This window comes from Cystoisospora suis (assembly GCF_002600585.1).
Source record: "Cystoisospora suis strain Wien I chromosome Unknown contig_582, whole genome shotgun sequence".
Classification (NCBI taxonomy): Eukaryota; Apicomplexa; class Conoidasida; order Eucoccidiorida; family Sarcocystidae; genus Cystoisospora; species Cystoisospora suis.
In genome coordinates, this window is record NW_027153383.1 from 3396 (window position 1) to 28890 (window position 25495).

The 25495-nt window shown below is 46.4% G+C and overlaps 3 protein-coding genes across 3 annotated transcripts in view; 1 reads left to right on the top strand and 2 right to left on the bottom strand.

The window, feature by feature from the left end:
- Nucleotides 1-4925, top strand: part of CSUI_001468 (signal peptide peptidase domain-containing) — a 7930-nt gene extending 3005 nt beyond the window's left edge. Inside the window, exons 4-7 of the mRNA XM_068061674.1 lie at nt 413-499; nt 1167-1255; nt 2430-4143; nt 4804-4925. Coding sequence (XP_067926343.1) covers nt 413-499; nt 1167-1255; nt 2430-2544 — 291 coding nt within the window. The 3' untranslated portion in view covers nt 2545-4143; nt 4804-4925. The remainder of the gene's footprint in view (nt 1-412; nt 500-1166; nt 1256-2429; nt 4144-4803) is intronic.
- An 883-nt stretch (nt 4926-5808) lies between these two features.
- Nucleotides 5809-12544, bottom strand: CSUI_001469 (ethylene inducible protein). Its single transcript, XM_068061675.1, has 6 exons — nt 11512-12544; nt 10410-10513; nt 9084-9315; nt 7868-8178; nt 7044-7158; nt 5809-6146 (listed from the first exon to the last, which is right to left on the bottom strand). Exons 1-6 carry the CDS (start codon nt 11696-11698, stop codon nt 6121-6123), a joined length of 975 nt encoding a protein of 324 aa, XP_067926344.1. The 5' UTR covers nt 11699-12544; the 3' UTR covers nt 5809-6120.
- Nucleotides 12545-14038: 1494 nt separating this feature from the next.
- On the bottom strand, nt 14039-25452 carry CSUI_001470 (replication factor c subunit 2). The gene is made up of 13 exons (XM_068061676.1): nt 24387-25452; nt 23577-23655; nt 22778-22857; nt 22307-22359; nt 21782-21863; nt 20551-20688; nt 19541-19589; nt 18412-18546; nt 17501-17557; nt 16942-17001; nt 16140-16202; nt 15493-15589; nt 14039-14853 (listed from the first exon to the last, which is right to left on the bottom strand). The coding sequence occupies exons 1-13, from the start codon at nt 24503-24505 to the stop codon at nt 14783-14785; spliced, it is 1083 nt and encodes a 360-aa protein (XP_067926345.1). The 5' UTR covers nt 24506-25452; the 3' UTR covers nt 14039-14782.
- Between the last annotated feature and the right edge of the window lie 43 nt (nt 25453-25495).

Consider the following 25495-nt stretch of genomic DNA (forward strand, 5'->3'; position numbering starts at 1 on the left):
CTAGCCTCTTGATCTATTTATCTTTCTCCTCTTCTTTCAAGTGTTGTTCTCTGCACATCAAGACGATGGACTGTGGATGCTTTCTCGTTCCATTCAATTTCACGCTTTTTTTCTTTCTTCTCCCGTTCTCTCTTTTCTGTTGGTTCTCGCATTCTCTCTTTCTCTTAGTCTTTTGTCCAGTCTCTCCCAGCGATTCTTCGTCATCTTCCGAGTTAGATGCATAGACACATATACATACATATGCATGCATACATACATATTCTTATTCATATTCTTACATCTTCATATTTGATACCTGCATCCATCCATGCTTTCGTCGTCCCTTATCATGCCTTGTGTATTGTATATCTGTCAATGCGACGAGACTGATGGATGGGTCTTGTGTCTTGTGAGGGTTTGTGTGCGGATGCAGAAGTTCGGGAAGTTTTACTTCTGGGTCGTTGTGGTGTTCTACGAGATTGGCCTCATTACCACGGGCATTGTTATGCTTGTCTTCCAGGTGAGAGAGAAGAATCAAGAGACGATAAAGTGGAAAAGGAGAGAGAGAAAATGAGGGTGTTGGTGGTCTTGTGCTCTTTTCGTTGAGTGAGAAGAGGAGGCAGATGTTACTCCCCGATATAATACTTCAGGATGGAAGTTCCGAATGGTTATGTAGGTTGTCGATACCCCGCCTGTCTTCATCCGTTCCTCCCCATCGATACATATTCATACGTGTGCGTATTCGTACATAGGTACATACATATATGCAGACACACATACATCCCCTCTCTCCATCTCTATCTCTGTTTTATGTTAGAAGTGGCATTTTTGTTTTGCGGGAAGCTCTTTCTTCTTCGCTAAGTGCATTTGAAACAGGCCTATATTCAGACAGGCATGGCTCAGTAAAAACGTTCGTTTCCATGACCCGCTATGCCTATATAAAGAGGTACAGCCGACGAGTGTATAGTTCGTGCTCTGGGATTCTGGCATATGTATGTGTCGGGTGTATGTACTGCAGGGGGAGGAGTGTGTATCCATTCGATCTCCATGCACGCCTTGTTTTGTTCCCCTGTTTCCTCCTTTCTTCTTCTTCTTCTTCGTGTATATNNATATATATATATATATAACGTGTATCGCTATGCTTGTATGGACTTCTGTGTGGTGGGGTGTGTGTGCGTTTTCTTCAGCATCCTCAGCCTGCCTTGTTATACCTAGTTCCATTCTGCGTCTTCTCTCTCTTCGGGGCCGCGGCTCTCAATGGCCAAGTCAAAGAAGTGTAAGATCATCTTCTCTTTCTTCTCTTTTTGATCACCTTTTCTTTCTCCCTCATCCATGTCTTTCATTTCTCTTTGTCATTCCCTGAGACAAACATCGTCTCTTCTTTTGTATACGTGAACACCTTCGACAATGCGACGGCATCTTGTCACATACAAGGTCTCATCGTGTCTCTAGCGGAACTTCCTGGGACGACGAAGAAAGCGCATGTGTGCCGAGGGGGCTTCATTCTGAGAGACAAACGAAAAGAAAGAGGGAATAGAAAGAGATACTACAAAACGCTTAGGGGAGGGAGGGAGGGTTCTGTTTTACACAGACAGCAACTCTAGCAACGCCGTAGAATACCCATGGATAAGATGTCTAATCCACTATATATATGTCTCCCTTTCTATATTCCCCCCATCTATTTATCGCTATAACGTATATATATATATATATATATAGGTATAGATATAGGTGGTTGTCAGTGAGAAGAAGCGAGCCCGTCGAATGAGCTTCACAACAAATTTCACACTTTGAGGTCATTCTATGTGTGTAGGGAAAGGTGGGGAGATAGTTTGAAGAAAGAGAGGTAGAGAGACACAGTCGAGATAGATAGATAGACAGATAGGCTCGTTTCCTCAGTCTATTCAAAGTGCAGGGAGCCACATGTAGTGTATGTACGTCATGTATCATCGGAAGAAGAGCTCTTGAATGAAAGCTAAGACATGAGATGTCTGCCGTCTTGTCTATCCTTCACTTCCTCTAAGGTATTCAGATAGGGGAGAGAACACGTAGCAGTTAGAGGAAAAGGAGAAAGACAGGGTGAAGGAGAAGGACTTCTCCTCCGTGCAAAGAAAAACTAACGAGGCTGGGGTTGTGGTCTGTCTCTGTCTCTTCATCATTGGATCTTGTTGTGTTTCTTTATTCCACATGATTCTGTGTCTCTTTTTTGTCTTGTCTACTCGGAGAGATAGCAGCTGCTTTTCGTAGCTACTCGGCGTGGGTCCATTTCAAGTTGAGAAGGAGTCTGTCTTTCTGATTGCATCTAGGGAGTGAGTAAAGGACGATGGTAGATATAAGGATATAGAAGAAGATATGTGCTGCAACTGTGTATCAATGGATCTGTCTGTAGATAGAAAGATAGAGAGGCGGCCGCTTGTGTGTGTTATCTCTTGTGTATTATGATGGTATAGGCTTACGTACCGTGAAGATGAGGAAGAAGCTAAGGCTGTGGAGGGAGGGGAAGGAGAGACAGCAGGCGCAAATGCAACAAAGAAAGAGAAAGAAGAAGTTAAGAAAACCAAGTGAAGGAGATAGTGGTCATTCTTGAAGATGAGAATTATGAAACCTTTTTCGAGTTGAAAAGAAGAGGAGGAAGAGAGAAAGGATTGATTAGTTTCTTGGAAAGATATCCGTAATGATGAGCAAGGATGGAGGTGGAGCTTTGTCTAAGAAAAAGGGAGGGGTGTATAGACACCCCGGGTGGCTATCTGATGCTGTAGCAGTACTACTACGGAGTTTCTTTTCGAATCTCCCAAGAAGAACGTTCTTCATCTCTGCTTTTTTTCCTTTCTGTTTCTTTCACTCCCTCTCTGGGATATGCTCTGTCTTTGCTCTCTTCAAGTTTCTCTTTTTCTCCCCCCTTGCTTTTCTTCCTTTTGTCTTCACCTTCGAAGAGGCGGACGGGTAGGGTTGAGTTGGAGGGAGAAGGAGGGCAGGGAGAGAGGGCGGGATGGCAATCAGCATGCGAAGAGATAGGAAGACAGAAAGCCTTGTCGATTGTTGTTCTTCTTTTCTATCGTTATCACCACGTTCTGCCTCCCTCGTTTTCTTTTCTATCTTTTTCTTGGTTGCGCACTTTTCTCCTATCTCATCATTCGACTTCTCCTTTCTTTTCAACTGATTCATCTTCTTTGATTCTCCTCACCGGTCTCTTTCTTTGTTGTGCGTCTTCTCACTTGACAGAGGGAGGGGGTTGGAGTGTATGTACAGTGCAGACTTGTGTACTTGTATGCGGGGACGTCACCTAGACACTCCTTTTTCTATAGGCGCCCACATACACACAGATATTCATGATCATACATACACATGCTCTGCACGTAGGTACGGTTTTTATTCTCGTTGTCTTGGTATGTTCTGTGGACATACTCCACGGTTGGCTGGCGTATTATATACACGTTACACGTTGATACTGATATTCATCTATTGTATAGACGCGGGATACTTAAGATCTTCATCTCATAGAGATGTATGTAGATGTGGATGCTTGTATATATAGGGATGTAGATGCGTGTATGTAGGTATCTATAGAGGTGTGTTGAGTTATATGTCTCTTTCCCATGCCGGTTGCGGTCGGGTGTTATACGAAGTGCGGTGGCCTTGCCGAGACGAGGACAGGAGGCTCATCGATCACATGGGCATTTGATGGACGCAGGCGTCTTTCGCTCCTTCTACCGACAGTCCTCTCTTTTCATTCTTTTCTCTCTTTCTGTGCATCTCGTGTTTCTTGTCTCTCATTTTGTATAAGGGTCGATGACTGAAGGAAAGGACGAAGTGTACAGACAACATGACACACATGGACAATGCTATAGAGACTTCTGCTGTCGCCGTCATGGTCTAGGCAACTTTCTTCCTTTCTGTCTCGTTCTCTTTGTGTCTACCGTCCGTTCTCACTTTCGATAATCATATCAAGAGAGCTTTCTTTGCATGCGTCTTGGATCGCTTGTTATAGGTCTCTCTCCCCGCCTCCCCCACGGTCTTTTTTCTAGAGACAGTTGCTATTCGTGTGTATATGATGTGTATGCATTTGCATTTTGGAGTGTATGGTGGATGTACACCAATCATACAGCTTACCTTTTGTTGGGTCAGAGCTTCTGCGGTGGAGGCATCGTCACCATTCAATCAAATGTAAGGTTGCTTCCTTGTTATTCGCCTACTTGCTTGCTGCTTAGTTAGGCCTCCTGAGAGGGCGGGCGTCCAGTTGCTGTCTTCCTTCGGCGGCCACTCAGTTAGCAGTAGCGCGGTTGTTTCTCTCTTTCGCGCTTTTCACTCTCCAAGGGTATCGATCAACCACAGAAACAAGGGTAGCAGCAGCTTTACCCTGTCTCTCGGTTGCCTTATCTCTGTACTGTCTATCTGTGGGTTAAGAGTCGACCACGCGGGTCAGTAGTAGACAGGAGAGATGCGAGGAAAGCGGGAAGGATAGAAACTGCAGTCGTGTTTTACTGGCCAAGGGTTCTCCGTACGTGAGAAACACCCGTTCGAGTCACTGGGTGCTCTCAAGGAGACATCACGCCATCGAGTGCCAGCCGTAGTTCTAGTAGCTCCACAGCGCTGCAATCAGAGAGGAAGTATGCCGGCTGTTCAGAATCGTTACACCACATCCATTCATACACAGATACACTATACATACATACATCTACATGCACACGGCGTGCAAGACGGTTGTTTCGAGAACGTAATGTTTGAGCGGATAGATCACCGCGGGAATGAGCCCTCGATCACACACACATACAGCAGTCTTAGGAACAGCTCGTTCTCCCTTATCCTCTCGAACACTGTCCTTAGGTGTCGTAGGTGCTCGACGCCGTGGGCGGCGATTTGCTTCAAAGAGAAAGTTCGAAATGAGAGCGACAATTTCATGCTGTACGCGGAAGTAAGAGCAGCGGGTTACAACTGTAGGTGCTCAGTAACAACGAGAAGACATCAAGATCGAGAGGCCTTGAGAAGGCCGGAACAAACACAGGATCGAACGTGTGTCCCTGACCGGAGTACTGCGAGTGTATGTAGTCAAAAAGAAGATCAAAGTTTTCTTCGGTGCGGAAAACTTAAGGCGCTCTAAACTTCTTACTAGGTTTCGCGGCTGCTTCTGTCTCACAAGACTCGCCCTGGGCGGCAGGACACTGACTACGCAAATAGAGGCAAGAGCCAGTGGGAATGATAGGCTTTCCGATAGCCAGCGCCATTCAGTCACGTTCCGGCTGTGACTTTGCTTCCTTTTGAAGGTTCATCTTTAGACCATAAAACGATGTTATGGTGAACGTGCTGTGTGTCCTGCTTCTTACACACGCTGCGAGAAGCGAGAGGCCAGCCACAATCGGCTGCTGCAATGACTATCGTCGCATCTTCTCGGATGTGTACGAAGAAAGGTACACAAACCTACACTGCTTTGCGCGCCGTCAGTGGTCTTGTTTCCAACCTGTATTTCCAGGGTGAAGATACCCACCCCTATAGCTAGCTGTGGAGTACCCTGTTTTCCTCGCTTTTTCTCTTTCCCTGCCTGAATTCGATTGGAAGTCGCGTCACCCAAGCTCCCCATTGTAAGAAGATCCGCAGCATTTTTTGTCTTTCGGTGCCAGTGGTGGTGCTGTTGTTGGTCGTCTTCTCATTCTAACAGCTGTTGCTAGCGTTCTCATTCTAATCATTATCATTATCTCGAGCGAAGGAGCTGCAGCAGGAAGTGACACAGTAGTGGCATACGTACACCCGAGACCACAGCCGATAGAAGAAAGCCGTCATCTCCACATGATGACGACTGTCGTCATGTCCCTATTACTATGTGACACACGTCTTTGCTCCTCAATCCACATCGCTTTAGGGTGTACGTACATCACATCACACTCAGGCAGACATGTCATGGAACGTCTTGGTACGAGACACTTCCAGCGAGAGATCACCCCCCCATCAGTTAGGCTTTTCCTTCCTTTTTCTTCTTCTTCACTTCCTCTTTCCATATTACTTTCTGCCGAACAACCGTCAAACACAAAAGGTATTCTTCTCTTCCTGTTTGATCTTCCATGGGCGAGGCTCCAATGCTAAAGGGAAGGCGAGAGACGAAAGCCTAAGAACGGATGCGTCTTGGCTGACCAATCACGTGCGAGTCGTTCAAGGGACAATAGAAGAAGTCATGGCTGCGATGCAACAAAAGAAAACCAGAAGAGCATACAAGAGTTCTTCTGTGTATTAGAGAGGAGAGAGGAATGATACACTGAAAACGGACCTTACGCGCTTCTTCTCACATTCTCTCCCTTCAGCTTATACCTGTATATATCTGTATCCATATGCTTCCTGATGTATCTTGAAGGGAGCAACATTCCTCATAGCTATGTATATCTCCGGATTGTTTCTTGATGTATATCAAAGAACACTCCCCCACGAGAAATGATATGAGATTTCGCTTCTTCTTTAGAACTGCCTCCAAGCAGAACCGACAGACAAGTCAATTAAGGCGAGACGCTCGCATGCAATATTTCTCTGATATTTCCTGTTGCTGCAGTTATCAACACTCCTGTCCCTATGAAACTCTTTTGGCGCCTGATGCTCTACGCAAAACAACACGAACTGGAGAAGCTCTCTTACGAAGTATTATGGTGTCTCGAAGCTGCATAAAAGCTGACATCTATCTAGCTATCTATCTACGCGTCATCAGCCATTCATTATCGTAGACGTACGCTCTCTCTCTATCCCCGTAGCAAACTCACCTAACACTACACAATGAAGACTTGGCTTACGCATCTTTCCATATATATATATATATGTATATATACGCAAAAGACAGTACTGAACTACAGACGAAGTCAGTCAATGTATATGCATCCCTCTTTAGAGTTCTACCCAGTTATCTAATGCTATCTACCTACCCACATCTGTTCCTCACTCCAATTCTACCCCGTCACCTACCCACCTAGAAGCGTCTCTCTAGAATTCTATCTACCAGCACCTGTTTCTCACTCCAGTCCTACCTAGTCACCTACCTACCTACAAGCCTCTCATCATCTTCTTTCTTCGCATTAGAATGCTCCGCTTACCCGCTTCTCTTTCAGCCCATCGTTCGATGCGGTCCATTGTCAGACCAACCATGGGTTCTCCTAGATTTCGCGAAACTTCTGCGATCTTCGCAGGATTCTCGAAGTGCGTTACAGCCTGTATATATCCATTTACAGAAAGAGAAAGAGAAGAACCTCCGTCAGGACCATCAACGGAAAAGTCGATATAAGTACATGTAGACATACCAGTAGATGGACTGATGCAGGTACATAGATTGAAGATACATAGAAAGATAGATACAGGTAGACTAAAGCCCTGGATAGATAAACCCAGACAGAGATTCTCGTGTGAGGTCAAAGAAATGTGAAATTTTGGCTTTTCCTTCTCAGACAATCCATCTATCTACGTGTTTTGAAGATTCTCTTGGGAAGAGCGTAATTCTGATGAGAGAAGGAAGAAGAATGGGTTTAAGTCAGAAATATGTGCAGGTGATAATATGGGTATCCCAGAGAAGACGATAAGAATTTCTCTTTCTAATCTCTGTTTTCCTATACACAGCTCAAACTACTGAATGGAGACCTGTCCATACACTCAAGATTTGTTCCTCTGTCGAGATACCCACCGCCGTGGCCGTCACTACCACTACCTACGACCCCTGGAATGCACGCTCGAACTCCTCATTTATGCATGCACCCTATCTCCTTCACTCTTCATACGCCACGTGAAACCAAAAGATGAAGCATTCTTTTCTCTCAGTGTCAAAGGAGTTGTCTGAAAAAGACCTCTCTTGTCTTTGCTTTTCTTCTCCTCTCGACTTCTCCTGTGTGCATACGGATGAACGATGAGGTCGTCCATCCGTACTTACCTCAACGATAGCTCGCGCACGTTTCTCGGGATCTCCTGACTTGAAAATCCCGGAACCAACAAAGACACCATCGACGCCTAGCTGCATGCAAAGAGCGGCATCCGCTGGTGTAGCTACACCTCCCGCAGCGAAGTTCACGACAGGAAGTCTGCCAAGTTCCCGAGTTTGTTGTACAAGAGAAAGAGGAGCTTGAATTTGTTTCGCAAAAGAAAAAACTTCATCTTCATCCATGGCAGTTAAAGCTCGGATTTCACGATTTACCGTTCTTATATGACGAACAGCTTCAACGATATTTCCTGTGCCTGCCTCACCTACAATGACAACCACGCTCATCAGACATCAAAGCTAAAGAGTCTCTCGCTGGATTCTTCTTCTCAACATACGTACATCGAGACAAGAGAAACGAGGGCTACATGGATCTAGTCTATACGCAGCATGCGCATGTAAGGACACGTGACTGAAAGGAGCTTTTCGCTGTCTTGCCCCTTTATTTACTCCTTTCCATACATTTGTTTAGTGATGCTCTGTCGTCTTGCCTTCTATTTGAAAGCGCCCGCGCCACATGTCTCGCGTGTGAGTAGGGGACAGAATATCAAGGGAGTTGAGGCTCCTCTCTTCAAGCTCCATTGAACCCACAGATTCGCTATAGATCGGAACGACTGTTGTCTATATACACCTACTACAACAGATATGTTTGAAAACAGGATGGTACTAGGGTCAATTGCTCCGGGCATTCCTCTCACGGCTGCGTCACACGAGTCACCAAACTCAACTTAAAATTCTACGCCCCTAGCTTATACAGCAACGCTATTGATATATACACGTAGATATGTATATATTTCAATCTCTCGACAAGCCTATCAGCACGTCTGTCTCTCTATCTTTCTCAACGCTATCCATACATATCCGTATATTTATCTATCTAGCTATCTGTCTATGTATCTCTTTCTTTCTGTCTCCCTCCTACGTGAGTTTATCTCTGAATAAAACTCCGTGGCAAACATAAGCGACGATGGAATCAGCAGAGAGAAGCGAACATACAACATTTGAGTAAGAAGAGATCTTTCATAAGCCTATCCCACCCACTCCCCACGACAGAGTTCAGATGTCTAGAAAAGCTTTCCTATGTCTCTGTGAAGCTAGATCTTCTTCCTTTCTATCTCCGAGATGTCACGTCGTGGTGTTCGTTTTCTTCTTCCTGACTAAGAATTTCTACCTTTCGTTCTGATCATCGACGCTCCTTCAGCAATCCGACGTAAGGCCTCTCCTAGGTTTCGGCAACCACATACAAAGGGGACTTCAAACTTGTTCTTGTTGATATGATTCTCTTCGTCAGCGACCGTTAGAACTTCACTTTCATCTATGAAATCCACTCCTATAGCATCGAGGACTTGCGCTTCTACGAAATGTCCTATGCGGCACTTCGCCATTACTGGGATAGTGACAGCCTGAAAGAAAAGAGAGCATACGATCATACATGCTAAGATATGACTGCACGTATACGTAGGAATCTCTGTATGTATGCTCACATGGACAGAGGAAGACACGTCAAACCGATGTCCATGTGAAGAGATGATGTAACACATACTCAGCGGATGTATGCACACGGATACAGATAGACACATGAAACATGCACAAATAGAGATAGAGAGGGACAGAGAGAGAGAGAGAGGAAGAAAGAGAAAGAGATAGACATATGTCTATACAGGGAAGGTGGATCACCAGTGGATGGCTTCGAAGGAGAGTGAGAGGAAAAGCATCAGGTTGGGGGTTTGGAAGCCCAGGAGACAAGAAAGTTCCACTGCAAGAGAGGAGATGAAATTTCTCCCTTGAGTGTCTTTACGATGAGCTCGGCCAGGTCTACATATATGAGTGATATGGTATTCTAGGCTATTCCAGGTATATATGAGTCTAAATATGAAAGAGATATGCGAAGATACGTTTCAAAAAAGAAATGCAGGAAGAGCTAGGAAACACACCGTTGCTCGATCAGTTATCAGGAGGGAGAGATCTGTCTGTACATACAAAGGCTGGAGCTCACGGGTGCGTCTCATCTGGAGTCCCGTACGGACAGCACCGCCTATCGCCTCCATCGCCAGGATAAAGGTATACACATGTACCTATCAAGCTAGGAAAGGAAATACATGACGGTTCTACGTGATATGTCGGGCTAGCCTTACGTACACAAAGAGATCTATCGAGCTAGGGAATGAGCCAAACCCGGCAAGGACGGGGGAGTACTTCTACACAACAATAGCGACATGTATACAAGTAGGAGACGATAGCAGCTGGCAGTAAGCATGCTCTTATAGAGTTCTTGCATCCTGTCAGCTCAACACTCTAAAACAACGTTCACAACTGCTCCCTCACTCCCTTCTTCTCCGTGGTGGCTATGTACGTATGCGGTGGATAGGCAGGTTGAAGCAAGACCAAGTGCGTATAAAGCTGTAGTACAAGTTGATTGACAGAGAAGAGGAGATAATAATAATAATAGCAGGAGAAGTAATCAACGAGCAACCCGGTATGTATAGAGACGCCTCACATTCATGATCTCTTCTATAAGAGCAGGATCAGACATTCGTGCTACGCCTCCAGACTGACGGATATCAGCAGGAATCTTCTCTAACGCCATGACCGCGCAGGCTCCTGAAGCGAAGAAAAGAACGTAGGCATCTATACATACATATTCATTCACCCGTACACTCCAGACAATCAAATAGAAAGGTGATAAAGACATTCATCCACCTTTCCCCTCTTGGACTCGCGAGAAACGAAGAAGACGTCTCATCCTCCCATCTCTTCATAGTGACTTCCCGCTACTACTACCACTACAACTACTCACTTTTCCTCTAGTCATTTCTCCTGTATGGATGAAAAAACATCGATATACAGATCTGTCTCTCGCAGTACCCCTGACAGCCCCTGTTCCCAGTTTGGCTGTTCGATCGTCTTGCAGGCGACAATGGCTGTGGTATCAACTGCGGCGATTGGCCAGTGTCATGATTGACCCCCCCCCCTCCTTCCTTCCTGTCTCTTTCTTTCTCTTCTCGTGTTTTATGAGCTTTTCAGTGGTCTGAAAGCGGCGACGAGGGGTTTAGATATGTTTGTGTACACACGAAGTCACACATGTAGGCATCACTTCGGGGGAGGCCGTGAGTTGTATATGGACGGATGAAAACTGCGGCTCACTTCACTCCTCGTGAGACATCGGAAGAGAAGGGTCTACCTACTAGCAACTAGCTGTATGAAGACGGCTGTGTATCGTTACTCCCTTGTCTCCTGTCACATGCAGCAGACACACTCCCACCTACTCGTTGTGGATAGGATAATAAACCGATGATACACACACACACTGGCCTTGGAATAAGTGTATGTACATATATACCCATGGCTGATTCGGAAAGGATGTAGAAATCTCCCTTATCTTCTCACTTCTTCTTTTTCCTCTGATTCTCCAACCAGAAGAGAGCTGGGACGGAGAGTCAGATAGAGGGGATGAAGAGTCGGAAAGCGACTCGAGTAGACCTACCTACTTGTGTTGGTGTGTAGAACAGGTGACGTAAGAGCACTATCATGACTGGAGAAAAAGATAGATAGAGATGTGTTGCACGTATGAAGGCTCTCACATATGTGGAGAGAGATACCTGCTTTCTCTGCTATCCTAGCCTGTTCAGGTGTCTTAACATCCATAATAACTCCTCCTTTAAACATCTCAGCAAATCCGAGCTTGGTTCTCTTTGTGTTCTTCACGGCTCCTTTCGCCCCCTGGGTCACATCGCCACCGGCACCGGTCAAACCGCCTCCGCTCTCGCTTTGTGCCGTAGGTGCCATTCTTTCTACTCGATAAGAAGGCCAATCAAGGAGATAGAGTAAAGCGACAGATCAATAGAGACCGACTGAAAATAGACTAAGGGAGTGGAGGAGGAGAATACCTCCGATGGGGGGAAGGAAAAACAGAGGCGTGAAGACCAGTGAACAAAGATGAAGAGGAGAACAGAAAGGCAGAGTATCTGGAGAAGAAGGAATGAAAACCACAAAAGGAGTGAGGTGCTATCTTAGGAATGAAGAGCCGCTCCGCCCCGCTCACGCGGACGAAGGAGTACGGCGACGAGGGACTTCGGGATAGATATATGTCCACACCGTCACGGGGAATAGCAAGGAGAGTCTTCCAGAAGTTGGAGAGCAAAGTAGCACAGTACTAACAGGCTTTGGATCAGCGCAAGGAACCGGGATCCCAGGAGTAGGCAGAAGTCCAGCAAGGAGAACCGTTTCCTAAAGAGTTCCCGGAATCTCACTTGAACTCAGGATTGCTGTCTTGGTTTTGCAGAACGAAAGAGGATGACTGATGCTCTTGTAAGAGAGATAATACACCAAGGCCCTTGCAGAAGGATCCGGAGTCCTGAAGATTGTCTCGCCTGCAGTGTATCTGCACCTTCGGCAGTCTGTCGGCTGCAGCCAAGGACGAGACTCGGTAAGAAGAGTGCAACGCAAAAAAGTCACTTTCCACAACAGAATACCAAGTCCGGACTGGCTCGGGACCGAACGTTCATGAAACGTGAGACGGCACTCGTCTGCTTGCGTGCCTTCGAGGTAATTATTTCTCGGCCCTCATCGAGAACTCGGTACTTGCTCGGAATACAGAACAGGCATTTTGGAGGGCATGCGTTTTTTTTGAGCATGCAGAAATTTGCAGAGAATGGCTTAGTTTTTGGTGTCACTTGCGGACCAGGGTGGTACGAAGACTGTGTGTCTCTCCTGGCATGTGCTTGAGGGTCACTTCCTGCATGCCGTACAGTGGTGAGGATTTCCAAGGGCGCAGGCACGGACATGCCAACAACGCGATTCGACGCAAAGTCCGAAAATCATCTCCGCTTGCGGCTTTTCCAGTAGCAACGTAGACACTACAACACATACAGACGGCATGACAGCACTACGATGCCGACATGGCAGCGGAGGGCCTTCCCCGACAACGGGCTCACGAGGCTGTGGGGGAGTCTCCAGCGGCGGTGTCCGACAAAGTCATTTTGTGTATGAGGCAACACGGGTGTAGCTGGAGAAACGTGAATTGTACCGGTTTACCCGAACTTCACTATGCGTCTACCATATACGCCACCATCTATAATAAAAATCCCAGTTGAAAAGTATGAGTGGGGCGGCCAGAAACATGCCTTCCAGATGAACTACACGGGCAATGAAGGAACGCTCTTAGAAGGTAGGAGCGACGAAAGGGTGCGTCGAGGGGAGATTTTTATTCTTTCTGTCCTGACAGTCCTCGCTAAGCCTGCCACCCAGCGATCATGTCCCTAGCAAACACCTTTTCGTCAGATCTCCCTGGAGTGTGTAGGTTCACTTGGCTCGTAAGGTAACATCACTGATGCGAAGCTGAGCTTCCGCCACCAGGCTGTTCGGGGGGACAGCTTTCCTCGGTTTCGAACTCTGGCGCAGGCAGAGAACCGTCCTGGAGGTGATACCAACGTGCTGTTTCTTCTTTCCAACAGAGACCCCACGCACGGGTGAGGTGTATTAACCAATGCGCGCACAGTATGAGGCTTCTCCAAGGCACACTTCAGCCGGGACGCTGTCGTTGGAGGTAGGGAACACTCGCGGTACACACCCAGCTGACATAATTCCCTAGACAACCCAGCTGTTGAAAAGAAGCAAGCAGAAACAAGACTTTCGCTCCCTGTTTCTTTAGACTTCCTTTAGCGTGTTCAAAATGCTTTCGTCTTATGCTGCGTACTTCAGTGTCACCCAGTGAATGGAGGAAAGCTGCAGACGTCCCGGAGGCAATCCCGTAGGAATCCGTTTGTGCGGTCGTTACTACCGCGCATCGTAACGAGCCATAGGACTTCCCTCGTCTCTACGTCACGTTACCTTTTGAAATGGGTGTGAGCTCGCGCATACAAGCGTCCCGTCTCGGCGGCAGTTCGTGACTTCTTGCTGTTTCAAGAAGTAAATGTTGATTCCTCTGATTGGTCCCCCCCACCCGGGGCCGACGTCGTTCCTCGCGCCCGGCGCTCTCAGATGGTGCGTGTCATCGGTACAGTGGTAGCTTTTAGCGCGTCAACAAGACAAGCTTTTGAGACAAAGACAGATTCCTTTGCTCACTTGCTTCCTTGGTTACTCTTGCAGTATGTTTTTATTGATGCCAAGCAGAGAATAATTCTCGAAAAACCAGAAGAAAAGACGAATTAACCTGACAGAAGATATGAGCGTTCACACAGTCTATTAAGTTACTCCGTAGTCAAGCACAAGTTGCTTAAAGAGCTCTCCCGTAGACAAGAGGTTTTTGCCTCAAAAGATCACAAGAAGCTTGTTAGAATGGACATCTCAAGAAGAAAAGTATACTGTTCACCATTAATTGCAGATGTTTACCTTCATTGTTTCTTTACTGCGTCGGTCATTGCATGTCTGCATTGATCGGTGTGAATGTGTATATACAGACGCGTGAACTCAGCTATCCGTCATGTTTTGTTGGCGAATTCCCGTTTTGGAGGACTGTCGCTGCTCAAAACCGGGGGGTTCACTCATCACAGATCTTGCAGAGCTGTGTACGTACACTCCAAACGAATGTTAGCACCCTGCAGACCCCCCCGCTTCCAGCTGTCTTTCCTCTCTTGTGACTGTGCAGAAAGCGCTTTGTCGAAGAATACTCTTGACACCCCTTGCCAGCTGGTCCTGCAGAGCAACCCTACTCATGCTTCATGCAGTGATACATTCACGACACGAATACGTGTATGTACGCGTATATAGATATCTATATATATGTACGTACATATATATATGTATGTAAAGAGAGATATGAACTACATAAAACTTCAAGCTCTCTTTCTGTGAGTTCCGCCGCAGTAGAGGTGCAAGATGTCCCTCTGGGAGACACGAAAACGTGGATTGCTCCGGACCTTCGTGGATTTATTAGGAAGGGAACTTCAGCGTTGCATGGATCTTTAGAGCCAGAGACAACAGCTGAAGGTGAGAGTTTGCACCTGTACAACACAATAGAGCGCCATCCAATCGCACACCCACGACTTGAACGTAACGTTTGTACCTAAGTATGTGCACGTAGATATATCTGTACCTATGTACGGTATGCATGTTTATGTCAGGAGTATTCCCGTCTAGACCTTTCGTCAGGGCCCCTACAGCTAAGAAGTGTTGGTGGTGGTGAATGCCGTTTTCTCTACAGCGCCGCTACATATTCATCGTATTGTTCTCTCAAGCCGCTCCCGTAGACATGGCTGTAAGATAAGTTCCTCAGCTAGCTATGCAGCAGCCTTGCCTCTGCCCTCTCCTTTTGTACACAAGGGGACAAGCCAGTATACCACGAGCCTTACCTTCTCTTCTCGGCGACCCGTATATCCTTGACATTGACGAGAGAAGCTACTGAACTGTATAAGATCGCACCCTAAAATTTCGTATGCAGATGACTACCTGACAGCTTCCATCATGAATACTCTCCGTGCTAGGTATACATTCACGTACTTTCGGGCCTCTCACATGTACACACGTATGTGACCCATCTTTTGCTACATCTGTATGCAACTACATATATATATATATATGTATCTGCGTGTGTATGGCGCCTATGCGTGGATGCACTAAGGTGGGGTGAGGTCTTCTTGTACCCTGAAAAATGGCGAAGTCCTTCTGGCCTATATCCGTGATGATCCGGGCCTTTTGAAGATCCTTGAGCTGAGGCGATACAACGATCTGCCGAATCAACTGAAGCCACACATACACCAATACACATATATACACATATATATACATATATACCTACATGATGTCTTTGATCTCACGCCTCCCCACGTTGGTACGCATGTCAACATCAAGACCACTCGTTCGCATACACGTGGATGAGGTGCATGAAAGAGAACGGAGAGAAGCTCTCTTTTCGCCGACTGACAATGCAGTCTCATTTCCTCTCGACCGACCGTAGGTCTCTTTCGAATAACATTCCTCACCAGCGGTCTTGTCCAGCGTTTCTCACAGCTAGATCTGTGTCTACCATCGAGTGTAAGTTACGGAGATCTTCCTTCGGAAAGTCGCTGGTAGGATGTGTCGGTCACTGACTATGGCTTAAACACGGGAAGGTCTTTGAGCGGCACTCCACTCCCCGCGGGTGACGTTCCCTGTGAAGGGCGCTAGGTATCCAGCCGCATGCTATCTCAACTTCTCAGCAGCAAAGAGTTCCACTGGCCTAAACGGCTAGGTAGGTGTAGAAGAGAATAGAGAAAGAGCGAAATTTCTAACACCTTCATAACCGACTAACCTCCTGAATGATAAGTGCTGCATCCCAGCCTTGTGCTATGATATCATCCACTGCTGCGCAAGCCTGATAGAAACGTATGTCGCACAAAAAGACAGAAATCAAAAGACAGAAGACGAAGAGGGCTCATATGATGTAAAACAAGAAGACCGGTTCCGAGCACCAGGCAGCACTCGCAAGATGAAGACTCCAAGAGAGGCATCCGAGAAGAATACTTGGGAACAAGGGAAAGGTGAGGTCGGAAGCCTACTCCTAAGTCACTGGCCGCCCCACACACGAGACGAGAAGCTTGGCATGCTTTGAAGATGTCTACGAATAGATAGGTACCCAAGCTCTGTATCTCTCTCTCTCTCTACCGACGAGACATCGACAGCTGGGGATGTCGGGTGTAAGAGGGCAATAGGAGCTCAAGACTACTTCCACTCTACCTTCTAGCCTTGGAGTCGAGAGAGATATCATAGCGATGACTATCTGATCAAAGAATGTCTGAACGTGCCTATTGAAGAAGCGCGATGGCGAGGGGCTAAGTAAGGCATCGTCACGGCTGTTAGTCCATCTTCCCATGATGTTGCCTGACTCGCACTGACAATAAGGCTGTCTTCTCCACATGATGCTGCTACATACCGAGTTCGCAGGCAGATGCAGACTTCCTCTCAGGCCAAGCCCACACACCACATACACCCTTCAGCAGTCGTCATACGACATACATACAAGAACGACGGACTGGAAAGCATCCCCTATAGAGAAACAACTTCGGCGAAGGAATCATCACACCTCTTGGAGCCTCTCAGAGGGGGGCGCTCACCTCATCGACAGAAGCAGCGCAGGCTTGTAAGAGATTTGTGACTACACGCGAGGGAGGGTGCTGTCAGGAAGAGGATAGAGAGCAACCAAACAGAAGAAAAGAACACGCCTGCCATATTGGCACCGAGAACACAGTTCAACTTAGCAGAATAGGATCCCCACTTCGGTACGAAACACGATGACATAAGACAGTCTCTTCGAAGTTCATGAGTCTAAGAAAGGAAGGTGCTGTTTGTTCTGTCAAAACAAACCGCTGACCTCACATGCCTAAGAAAACTCCGCTATTCTATCCCTTCACGTGCCTCCTATTCCCACTACATCACCACTTATACCTTTGTATAAACTCCCATAGGTAGAGACATTGTACTTGTTCCTATTGACAAGAAACAAAAGAATCTAGGCATACACTCACGCTAAACTTTAGATCCTGAGAAACACAGCCTCAGTCTCGGTGCAAGGTTTCTTTCTCGCGGAGGACAAAGACCTGAAATCCAAGAGAAGAAAGTAGTAGTCGTGTTTGGGGTTCTATCTACCTCTGTGTCTGTCTCTAGTGTACTTACACCCGCGACTTCCAGAATGGCCTCGTCAGTCAAAGACTCGTAAACGCTTGCAGCAGACTGATCACATTGAATAGGAGACAGACGGGAAGAACAAGAAATCCGAAGCATCAGATGTCGTTTTCCTTTGAAGAGGATTTGTCTGCCAAAAGTTTGTGTAGTGTTTGCGCCCATAACGGGGGAGCACCTTCACTACACGCATACGCTCCTCTTGAATTATCTAGACTTTCAAGCAAAAACTAGCCACACACATGGGTAAATCTCTATAAAGTCTCGTCTCTTCACTCTTTCTCTGTCAACATCTTCAGAACTTTCACAGCAGTTGCTCATTCTTCAAAATCTACAGCGTCTTCTGACCTCTCTCATCCCATGCACTTAAGAAAAAACAAGGATGGTCTCGGCGAGCTATTCACGCATGCACGGAACACGAAAGGAAAGCATCACGTAGTAATGAGGACAACCGAGACAACAGGTATAGGGAGAGCAAGAGATGACTTCTCAAGCCGAACATGTCAATATGAAGTATGGGAAAGGCAGCTGAAAAGAAAAGCGACCGCTCTGACAACACCGCTGATAGGTAGACACTAGGCAAATCAATATAAAAGCACCATCCGCGTAGCGGGCAGGTTTACTGTACTGCACTTCCTTATCGAAGTTAGCAATGCGGAACACCTATAAAGCAACTTTGGTATACACCACCACCCACACCAAAAGTCTGTCTATTTATCTGATGATACAGACACAGAAGGACAAAGGCTCTTCGCCTTTGAAGGAAGCTCTGATGGGCTGGGGCAGCGAGGTGATACACGAGTACTACATGCATCTATAGCATGTTTGATACACAGACATGGTTAATCTTTTTATTGAAGAGCGAGAGAGAAAGAAGGAGAGCATCGTGAAAAGGAGAGACATACTTGAAGGAGAGTAACTGATCGTCGGAGATCACCTTGAGAGACACGGAGAAGAGTTTGAATAGCCTCAGGTGTTGCATGGAGATTTTCACATGAACAGATATAAGACAGACGTTTCTCTTGAGCCTCTCTGCTGACCTACATTGCAAGACGAAAGAGACGCATACAAAGATACGAGCTATGACCGCACTTAGGAAGAGAAGAAGTCAAAGCTGCCACTCCAATAAAGGGTCTAGGGTTTAGCACTACCACTACGACTCCTACCTCGACCCGTCTCTTCACTAAACAAACAGGCACAGCTTCATCGCATATCACCTCAGAAAAATGAAATAGACGCGCTCGCTACGAGAAGTTCAGGTCATTCGCACTCTTAGCTCGATTGTTTACTCGGACACAGCTGTCTTGCATACATCACTTTCGCTGATCCCCTCCAGTCTTCTTGTGAGCAGACAGAGAAGAGGCAGCATCTTAAAGAGAGAAAGACAGAGATGAAGGAGACTTTAGAGAATCAGAACGGACACAAAAGCGCGAGAATGACGCTCGCTTCCTGCCTTACACCGGCAAACCTCTCACTAAAGCTATGCCGCACGGCATGTAGAAGAGTCTACATACAGCAGAGAACGTTAGTGGCTTCATACGCTGAAGAGATGAAAAGGTTGAAGGAGAAGAACCCCTGGGAGAGTCGAGTATGGGTGAGAGAAAACACTCGTCGCGGGAGATTGGCACCCTTGGAGAAATTCTAGAGAAGTTTCTCTGGCTTCACAGAGGATGGCTGGGCATGACAGGATGTCAGTTGAAAGCAACGCGGTAGACTGTCGATAGAAGAAAAAGAAACTTCTTGCCATCCCCCCCGTCCTCTTCGTAAGGTCGGGCTGACGACTGCTTTACTATATCCCGAGGACGTGTACATACACCCCGAGGAGGTGCACATATACCCGGTGGACTGTGGCCGTTGTGGTATGGAAAACATACCAAAACAAGCGGACATACAAACCTCCGGGACAGAAAGAACATGCATGCCTGCATGCAGGAGACAGAAGTGAGTACTGAGGTTTGCTAAGAAAAGAAACGAGAGGGAGAATTATAAATAGACGCTGGCGACTCGCTACTTCCTAGAAAGCTTCCAGCTTACCGGCTCAAAACGATGTGGCGAACATCTTGAGAAGATAGGATCGATAATCCTGAGAGAAAGAAAGGAAAGTGAAGGAAGGAAGTCTCCTCTTCCTTACCATCTTAGAAAGAGAATGTACCTACTGGCTGTCACGCTGAGGACAAAAGCCTATTGAGAGGAGGCCGTCGGCCCGAGCCAGGCTCTTTAGAGCTAACGTATAAAACGAGCACACGAAACGAGAAGATATCGTCAGATAACAATACTCATAGTGCTCTCGTACCTGAATCCTCTCACATGCCTCGTCAGGTCATAAAGAGATAGTCAAACAAGTGTATACGTAGGCATTTCTAAGAGAAGAAGGGGAGTGCATTCGTGGTTAGTACCTTCCATTCTTGGAAGGAGTAACCCCCGAAACACAATGAAGATTTATGGTGGCATGAGAGCCCATTGATTGATGCCGTTCTCAGAGACAGAGCGAATACCTGCACATGAGGAACGACTTATTTACAGTCTAGCTTAGCTCTCCAATGCTACGACTCTACACTCCTGATATGCGCTCACACATAGGCATATATATATCTATATACATATATGCAGCCGTGCATGTCACTCTTTACATATAAATGTATAGAGCTACGAAAGAAGCTCACCGTGGAGTCTACGGTATTCTCCCTCATCTTTTTTGTATATGTACTCATATCTCAACACATGTATGTAGGTATATAGAAGAAAAGAAACTTCCCATCTTTTTCACAGATCTTCATCTCTGACAAGAAGTCTATGATTCTCTAGGTACCAGGAGATCTAAAATCCTGGGCCTGACTCTCTCCCACTGTCTCAGTGTCTCCTCCATGTAGAGGAACAGGAGGGGAAGATCAGCCGTACACACATATTCTCTTAGGAGACATAGTACTACATATCTACGTGTATATATGGGCTGTAACATGAAGACAAGTCTTCAGGCCCGATAGAGAACAAAGAGAAGGGAGAAGATAAAGGCACCTTATGAAAGAATACCATCAGATACGTACTTAGCAACGAAATTACAGACAATAATGAACCGTGTTGTTCTTGAAAAAGCTTCCATTATACGTCGAAGAGCTGACTGCGCATCTTGTGTCATCATATCCGCCTCATCTAAGATCACCACCTTCCATGGAGGCATCTCCCTGAACCATCAGACCAGACAGATACACATACACACGTAACGTCATATATATACACATACACATATATGTAGGTACTCACACATCCATACATGTACGTACACATATATGTATGGATACAAGGGGGGTGTCCTACGGTATCTTGGGAGGAAGCCTCATCGAGTATCCTGCTATGGGGATCAGTCTCTTGTTCTACTTCTTCTTCTTCTACCCACACACCGCCCTTACACACCTAGCTCTACGACATAGCTATGCTCTATATCAAGAGACCTGTTTTTTCAGCAAGCACGGAGGAGCTCCTTCATCGCATGTGAGCGGAGATGATCAGCGAGGATCGAGCCTGGGTTGCCGTGTGAATGTTGTAGGAGATCCGAGAGACACTGCTGCGCATGTACACGGCGAAGAAGAGAGGTCAGCTAGAGACCCTAAGATCTGCAGAATCATTCAAGTTCTTTCTCCTTCGACTCAGCCATATGTCTTAGGAATGAGAGGAGATCGAGATTTGTCTACCGGAGAGAATGAAGAATAAGATAAACATGTAAGAACTGGTCCTCGTCGTCTCGCCGTGGAGATGTGCATGCCCCTGCCCCTACCTCATTTCCCACACTGCCCGTCTAACATAGACAGATCAGATAGGCAGATCTTCAGATGAGCTACTGAAGAGAGAGAAGCGCTGCTATTTTTCAACCCCGGCTCACCCCCATAGTCATGAGGCTTTCTCCCCCTCCAAGGATCTATAGCTGTCTCGATGAATACAGACCTTGTTAGGGAGTTCTGTGTAAAAGAACGACTATCTCCAATCATGTTAGCAATGCGACAGGTAAGGTACATAATCTTATTCTATTAGTCTCGGTTCGCATATGAAGTGAAAAACATATTCAACCACTTCTTCACGTAGAGTGAGGATGCATATATATCTGACTACGGAGAGCCTCATATATATATATATATATATATACAGAGAGAGAGAGAGGCATATAGATATAAGGCACCCATACGCATATGTCTTAATGTGGATGCGTTTTTTTTCAAAGGTGCCACTATTACGACTCCTGCTACTACAACTACTAGGCGTAGTAAGGACTAGTTCATGCACCTCCCAGTTTCCGGATTGACTTTTCCTTTAGCGACATTCGTCTTGGTGAATTTCTTGATCTTCTCTCTCACGACTCGAATGCCTACATGCAGACAAACAGCAGAAAGCACAGCAACCTCATAGACATCATATATAGATAGATACACTGAAGATGGAGACACTGAAGATAGACAAATTGAAGACAGGTAGACTGAAGATACATACCCAGATAGATGTTCACATGGACAGATAGAGGTTCATACAGATACAGACTGATGCAGAAGCAAGCACTGAGAATGGAATAAATGAATCGAGCGATCTTTTTGAAATTATTCGTTCTCTATCTCTCTCTGTCTCCCTCTGCAGGGAAAGCTCTATAGAGACTGAGCAAGACAGGATGGAGTGCCTTTTCAATCGGGTGTATACAGAAGGAAAGAAGTCGGAGACGGGAAGAATCCTATCTGGAGGTTTCTCATCCACTGGAACAAGACAACGAAGAAAAACGAGACAGGAAAGAAAGAAGAAAGAGTAGAAAAAGGGACCTACCGCGATCATCGGAAGCATTAAGTTCAAGTAAACGATTCTTCGCTTCTTCGCGTCTGAATAGAAAGAGAAAGCAACAGCAGGCAAACAACTGAGAACTTGCTCTTGTCTCATCAATCAGGATCCAAGAGCACCCGCGACCTCTCAAGAAGAAGAAGACACACTTGTAACCCCTAGCCCATGTATCTATCTATCTATCTTTAACCCCTCTATCGTTCTCTAATCTATCTATCTGTCTATCTTCTATCCATCTATGTCTCTGCATCGAGCCAGGCTGCTCTCAAAGATATTCTCCTTGTTCGTATGACTGCAGGCCGCAGTCATTCCTTTCCCTCCTGTCTACCGTATCCATTCAACAGATTCCTAAAGACTTTTTCAGAGCTCTCTGTCTCTACTCTGAACGGCTTCGTAAGATAGCAAAGAAAGAAAGCTAATGCACGCCTTCACCTCCCCTCCCCCAGTTAACTAGCTCACCCGAAGAGTTCACGCACAAGTGCTAAAGCAGCCGACGTCTTCCCTGTACCCGGCGGGCCGTAGAAAAGAAGGTGAGGCATCTGAAGAATGAATGAGACGTCGCCGAGAAAGGAGACAGAACAGACACACAAATAAACAAGCAAGCAGACAAGGTGGTCGTGATGATCGCCCGTTTGCTTCAGGTGTCGATACGCTGGCTTAAGAAACAGAATGGCTAGTGATACATTTTCCAAGGGGAGTACAGACTGTTCCATACAACTCCTGTGAAAGGTTCGGACACCGGAACTAATGATATACTACAGAGAGGATTGAGACAGCCTTGCTACAGCCGAGAGACATAGTCAGGGTGTGCTGACCTAGAAATACAAAAAAACATCACATGCAGAAGAATATCATATATACATACATGTTTACATGAATGCATATGTATACATGTATATATACATATATGTATATATGTACTGAGGGCAGATGAGTTAGTTCGGAAGCCGTGGCGTAGGCAAGAGAAACAGAGGACAAAGTCTTGAGATTCATACATCCCCGTAGACCGCTTGGCCTGTATGTCTGCCACCGTCAATACATATATCTACACACAAAATCTGTGCTATAGATATAGAGATACTTTAGCAGAGATTCTGTCGTCCCTTTCAGAAGATCTACGTCTACAAGAAGCAGGAGAGAGCTCTCGCTAGATTTCCAGCTATCTTCATGGGCACGTGCTTTTTAGGTTTAAAAAAAAGGAGGTAGGAGAGGATCGACAGAAGCAGTAAGAGAAGAACTGTCTCCAAGAGTCTCTTACGTTCCCCGTTTGCAAGATACGACGGAGCATTTTCTTCGGCTCCTCCTGATGAGACATGTCCTCGACCTTACGAGGACGGCTGTATGGCGCGTGGTCGAACAGAAAGAAGACACATCATCATCACCGTTGCCCATGTGTGTATGTACCTGTGTGAAGGTCTATATGTATGAATGCATGCATCGATGTATGTATGTGCACGTGTGTATGTACGAATGCATGTATGCCCGCGCATGTATGTACGTATGTATGTGCATGTATGTATGTACGTCTTTTCCCACGTTCCATAGCGAGAAGGCCGGTACAGGAGACTCGCAAGGAAAACCCGAAGCAGAAGCGCTACCAGCGTCTCAGAAGGTAAGGTCACAGGAATGCATGAAAACAAAACTCCCCGGGGGCCACTCACTATGTCTCATTAACTCATTAGCAAAACGTACTAGAGTAAACAAGGAGAACCAAGAAACACCTCCTCCATAGGATAAAACAAATAGATGCCTCTACAGATGCGAAGATCAACCTAGATGTATACATACATACATAGACATCATCTAGACAGGATTGTATTGTGTCATGAACACACTTCCTTCTTACGTCATTCTGCTACATAAACATCTCCGAGGCATACAAGACACTCAGGGTGTAGATCTGGTGATATTCGACTCCCAAGTTGCATCCTTATCACAACGAAACAAGCACTCTTGAAATACGCCTCACTCTTGAAATACATCTTAAGAAACATAGAAACGTCTTCACGTGCAGAGGCCAGAGACAGGGTTGTAAGATGACCGCCACGCATAGCATCCATCCACTTACTACTTCTCAACCCAAGGCACATGATGCATAGAGGCAGGTGCCCGTGCCCCCACGGGCTGGGGCGGCCGGCCATTAGGGGTTGTAGACGGAGGAGCGGAAGGAGACTCTACGCTCATCATTCTGCTCTTGCTAAGGGAAGAATAGCGATAACGAGAAAGAAATAATGGTGTAGGAGATGTTTCAGAGGAAAGGGAGAGGACTGTCTCCTTTTGAAAAGATGAGGTGAGTTTCTTCTCCTCGTATGTATAGGGAGAAAAGACACTCTCGAGCGTGCCGGGAGGAGGTGGAGTGAGAGACCTCAGTTAGACGGAAGACAGAGAAAGCGAAAGGAATGACACTGATGGGAGAGAAGAAAATTCTAGACTGTTTTCACGGATTTCGAGGTGGATCGTCTTGAACGCCGTTGACGAGCGGTCACCCGAGTCAGTAAGGATTCCAGGCTTCTATTGGAAGTGTTCGAAAGGCCGAGGTAAAGGAGGGGATGGCGCGGCCGACTGAGCAGAGGTCGGCCGCGTGGCCTTAACGGATACTCCAAGTAGAACAGAAACAAACGAGAGGAATAGGACAGATCAGCGGGAACAATGAGCGACTTGCCGAAATAGCAGAAGAGATCGCGACCAGAGAGGTGTGTTAGGGAAGACAATGACCGTGCATCCCCCGGTGTACGTACACCAGAAGACATTACTCACCCGAGAAGCACAAAGCACCCCGACATTTCTGATGCTCTTAGGACAACGACGGCACTAGATGGAGAAGAGAAGTGTTCACTGAATAAAACAGAAAGCACGGGTAAACTTGAGAGTTCCCGTAAAGAGGAACTTACCTAAGAAGAGACACTAAAGACCACGCCAAAGAACGAGGGAAGAAAAAGGAAGAGAGAGGGAAGGGACAAGGACAAGGGAAAGTGAAGGGACAAGGGAAGGGGAGAAAGGAAAGGGCAACAGACGTGGTTGTGTTTACCTTGTGTGGTCTGGGTGTGCGATCTGTCAGTGCTCTCGCTCGGAGCAAGAGGCATTGGAAGGATGACGAGAAACCTAAACTGGGAGGTGGCTCAGATGTTATCGTTACACAGAAAGAGACAGTGATGTCCATGGACGGTTACCTCCATC

What these genes read in the sequence shown, in the direction of transcription:
- CSUI_001469 (XM_068061675.1), bottom strand. Translation starts at nt 11,698, where the DNA reads ATGGCACCTACGGCACAAAGCGAGAGCGGAGGCGGTTTGACCGGTGCC. An exon ending in GTGCGCGAGCTATCGTTGAG is followed by an intron (nt 7,159 to 7,867) that starts GTAAGTACGGAT and finishes GGATATATACAG; the next exon opens with GCTGTAACGCACTTCGAGAA. An exon ending in ATGGGCTGAAAGAGAAGCGG is followed by an intron (nt 6,147 to 7,043) that starts GTAAGCGGAGCA and finishes GTTGCATCGCAG; the next exon opens with CCATGACTTCTTCTATTGTC.
- CSUI_001470 (XM_068061676.1), bottom strand. Translation starts at nt 24,505, where the DNA reads ATGATGAGCGTAGAGTCTCCTTCCGCTCCTCCGTCTACAACCCCTAAT. An exon ending in GTATCTTGCAAACGGGGAAC is followed by an intron (nt 22,858 to 23,576) that starts GTAAGAGACTCT and finishes TTCATTCTTCAG; the next exon opens with ATGCCTCACCTTCTTTTCTA. An exon ending in CCATTCTGGAAGTCGCGGGT is followed by an intron (nt 17,002 to 17,500) that starts GTAAGTACACTA and finishes TCTTCCTGACAG; the next exon opens with CACCCTCCCTCGCGTGTAGT.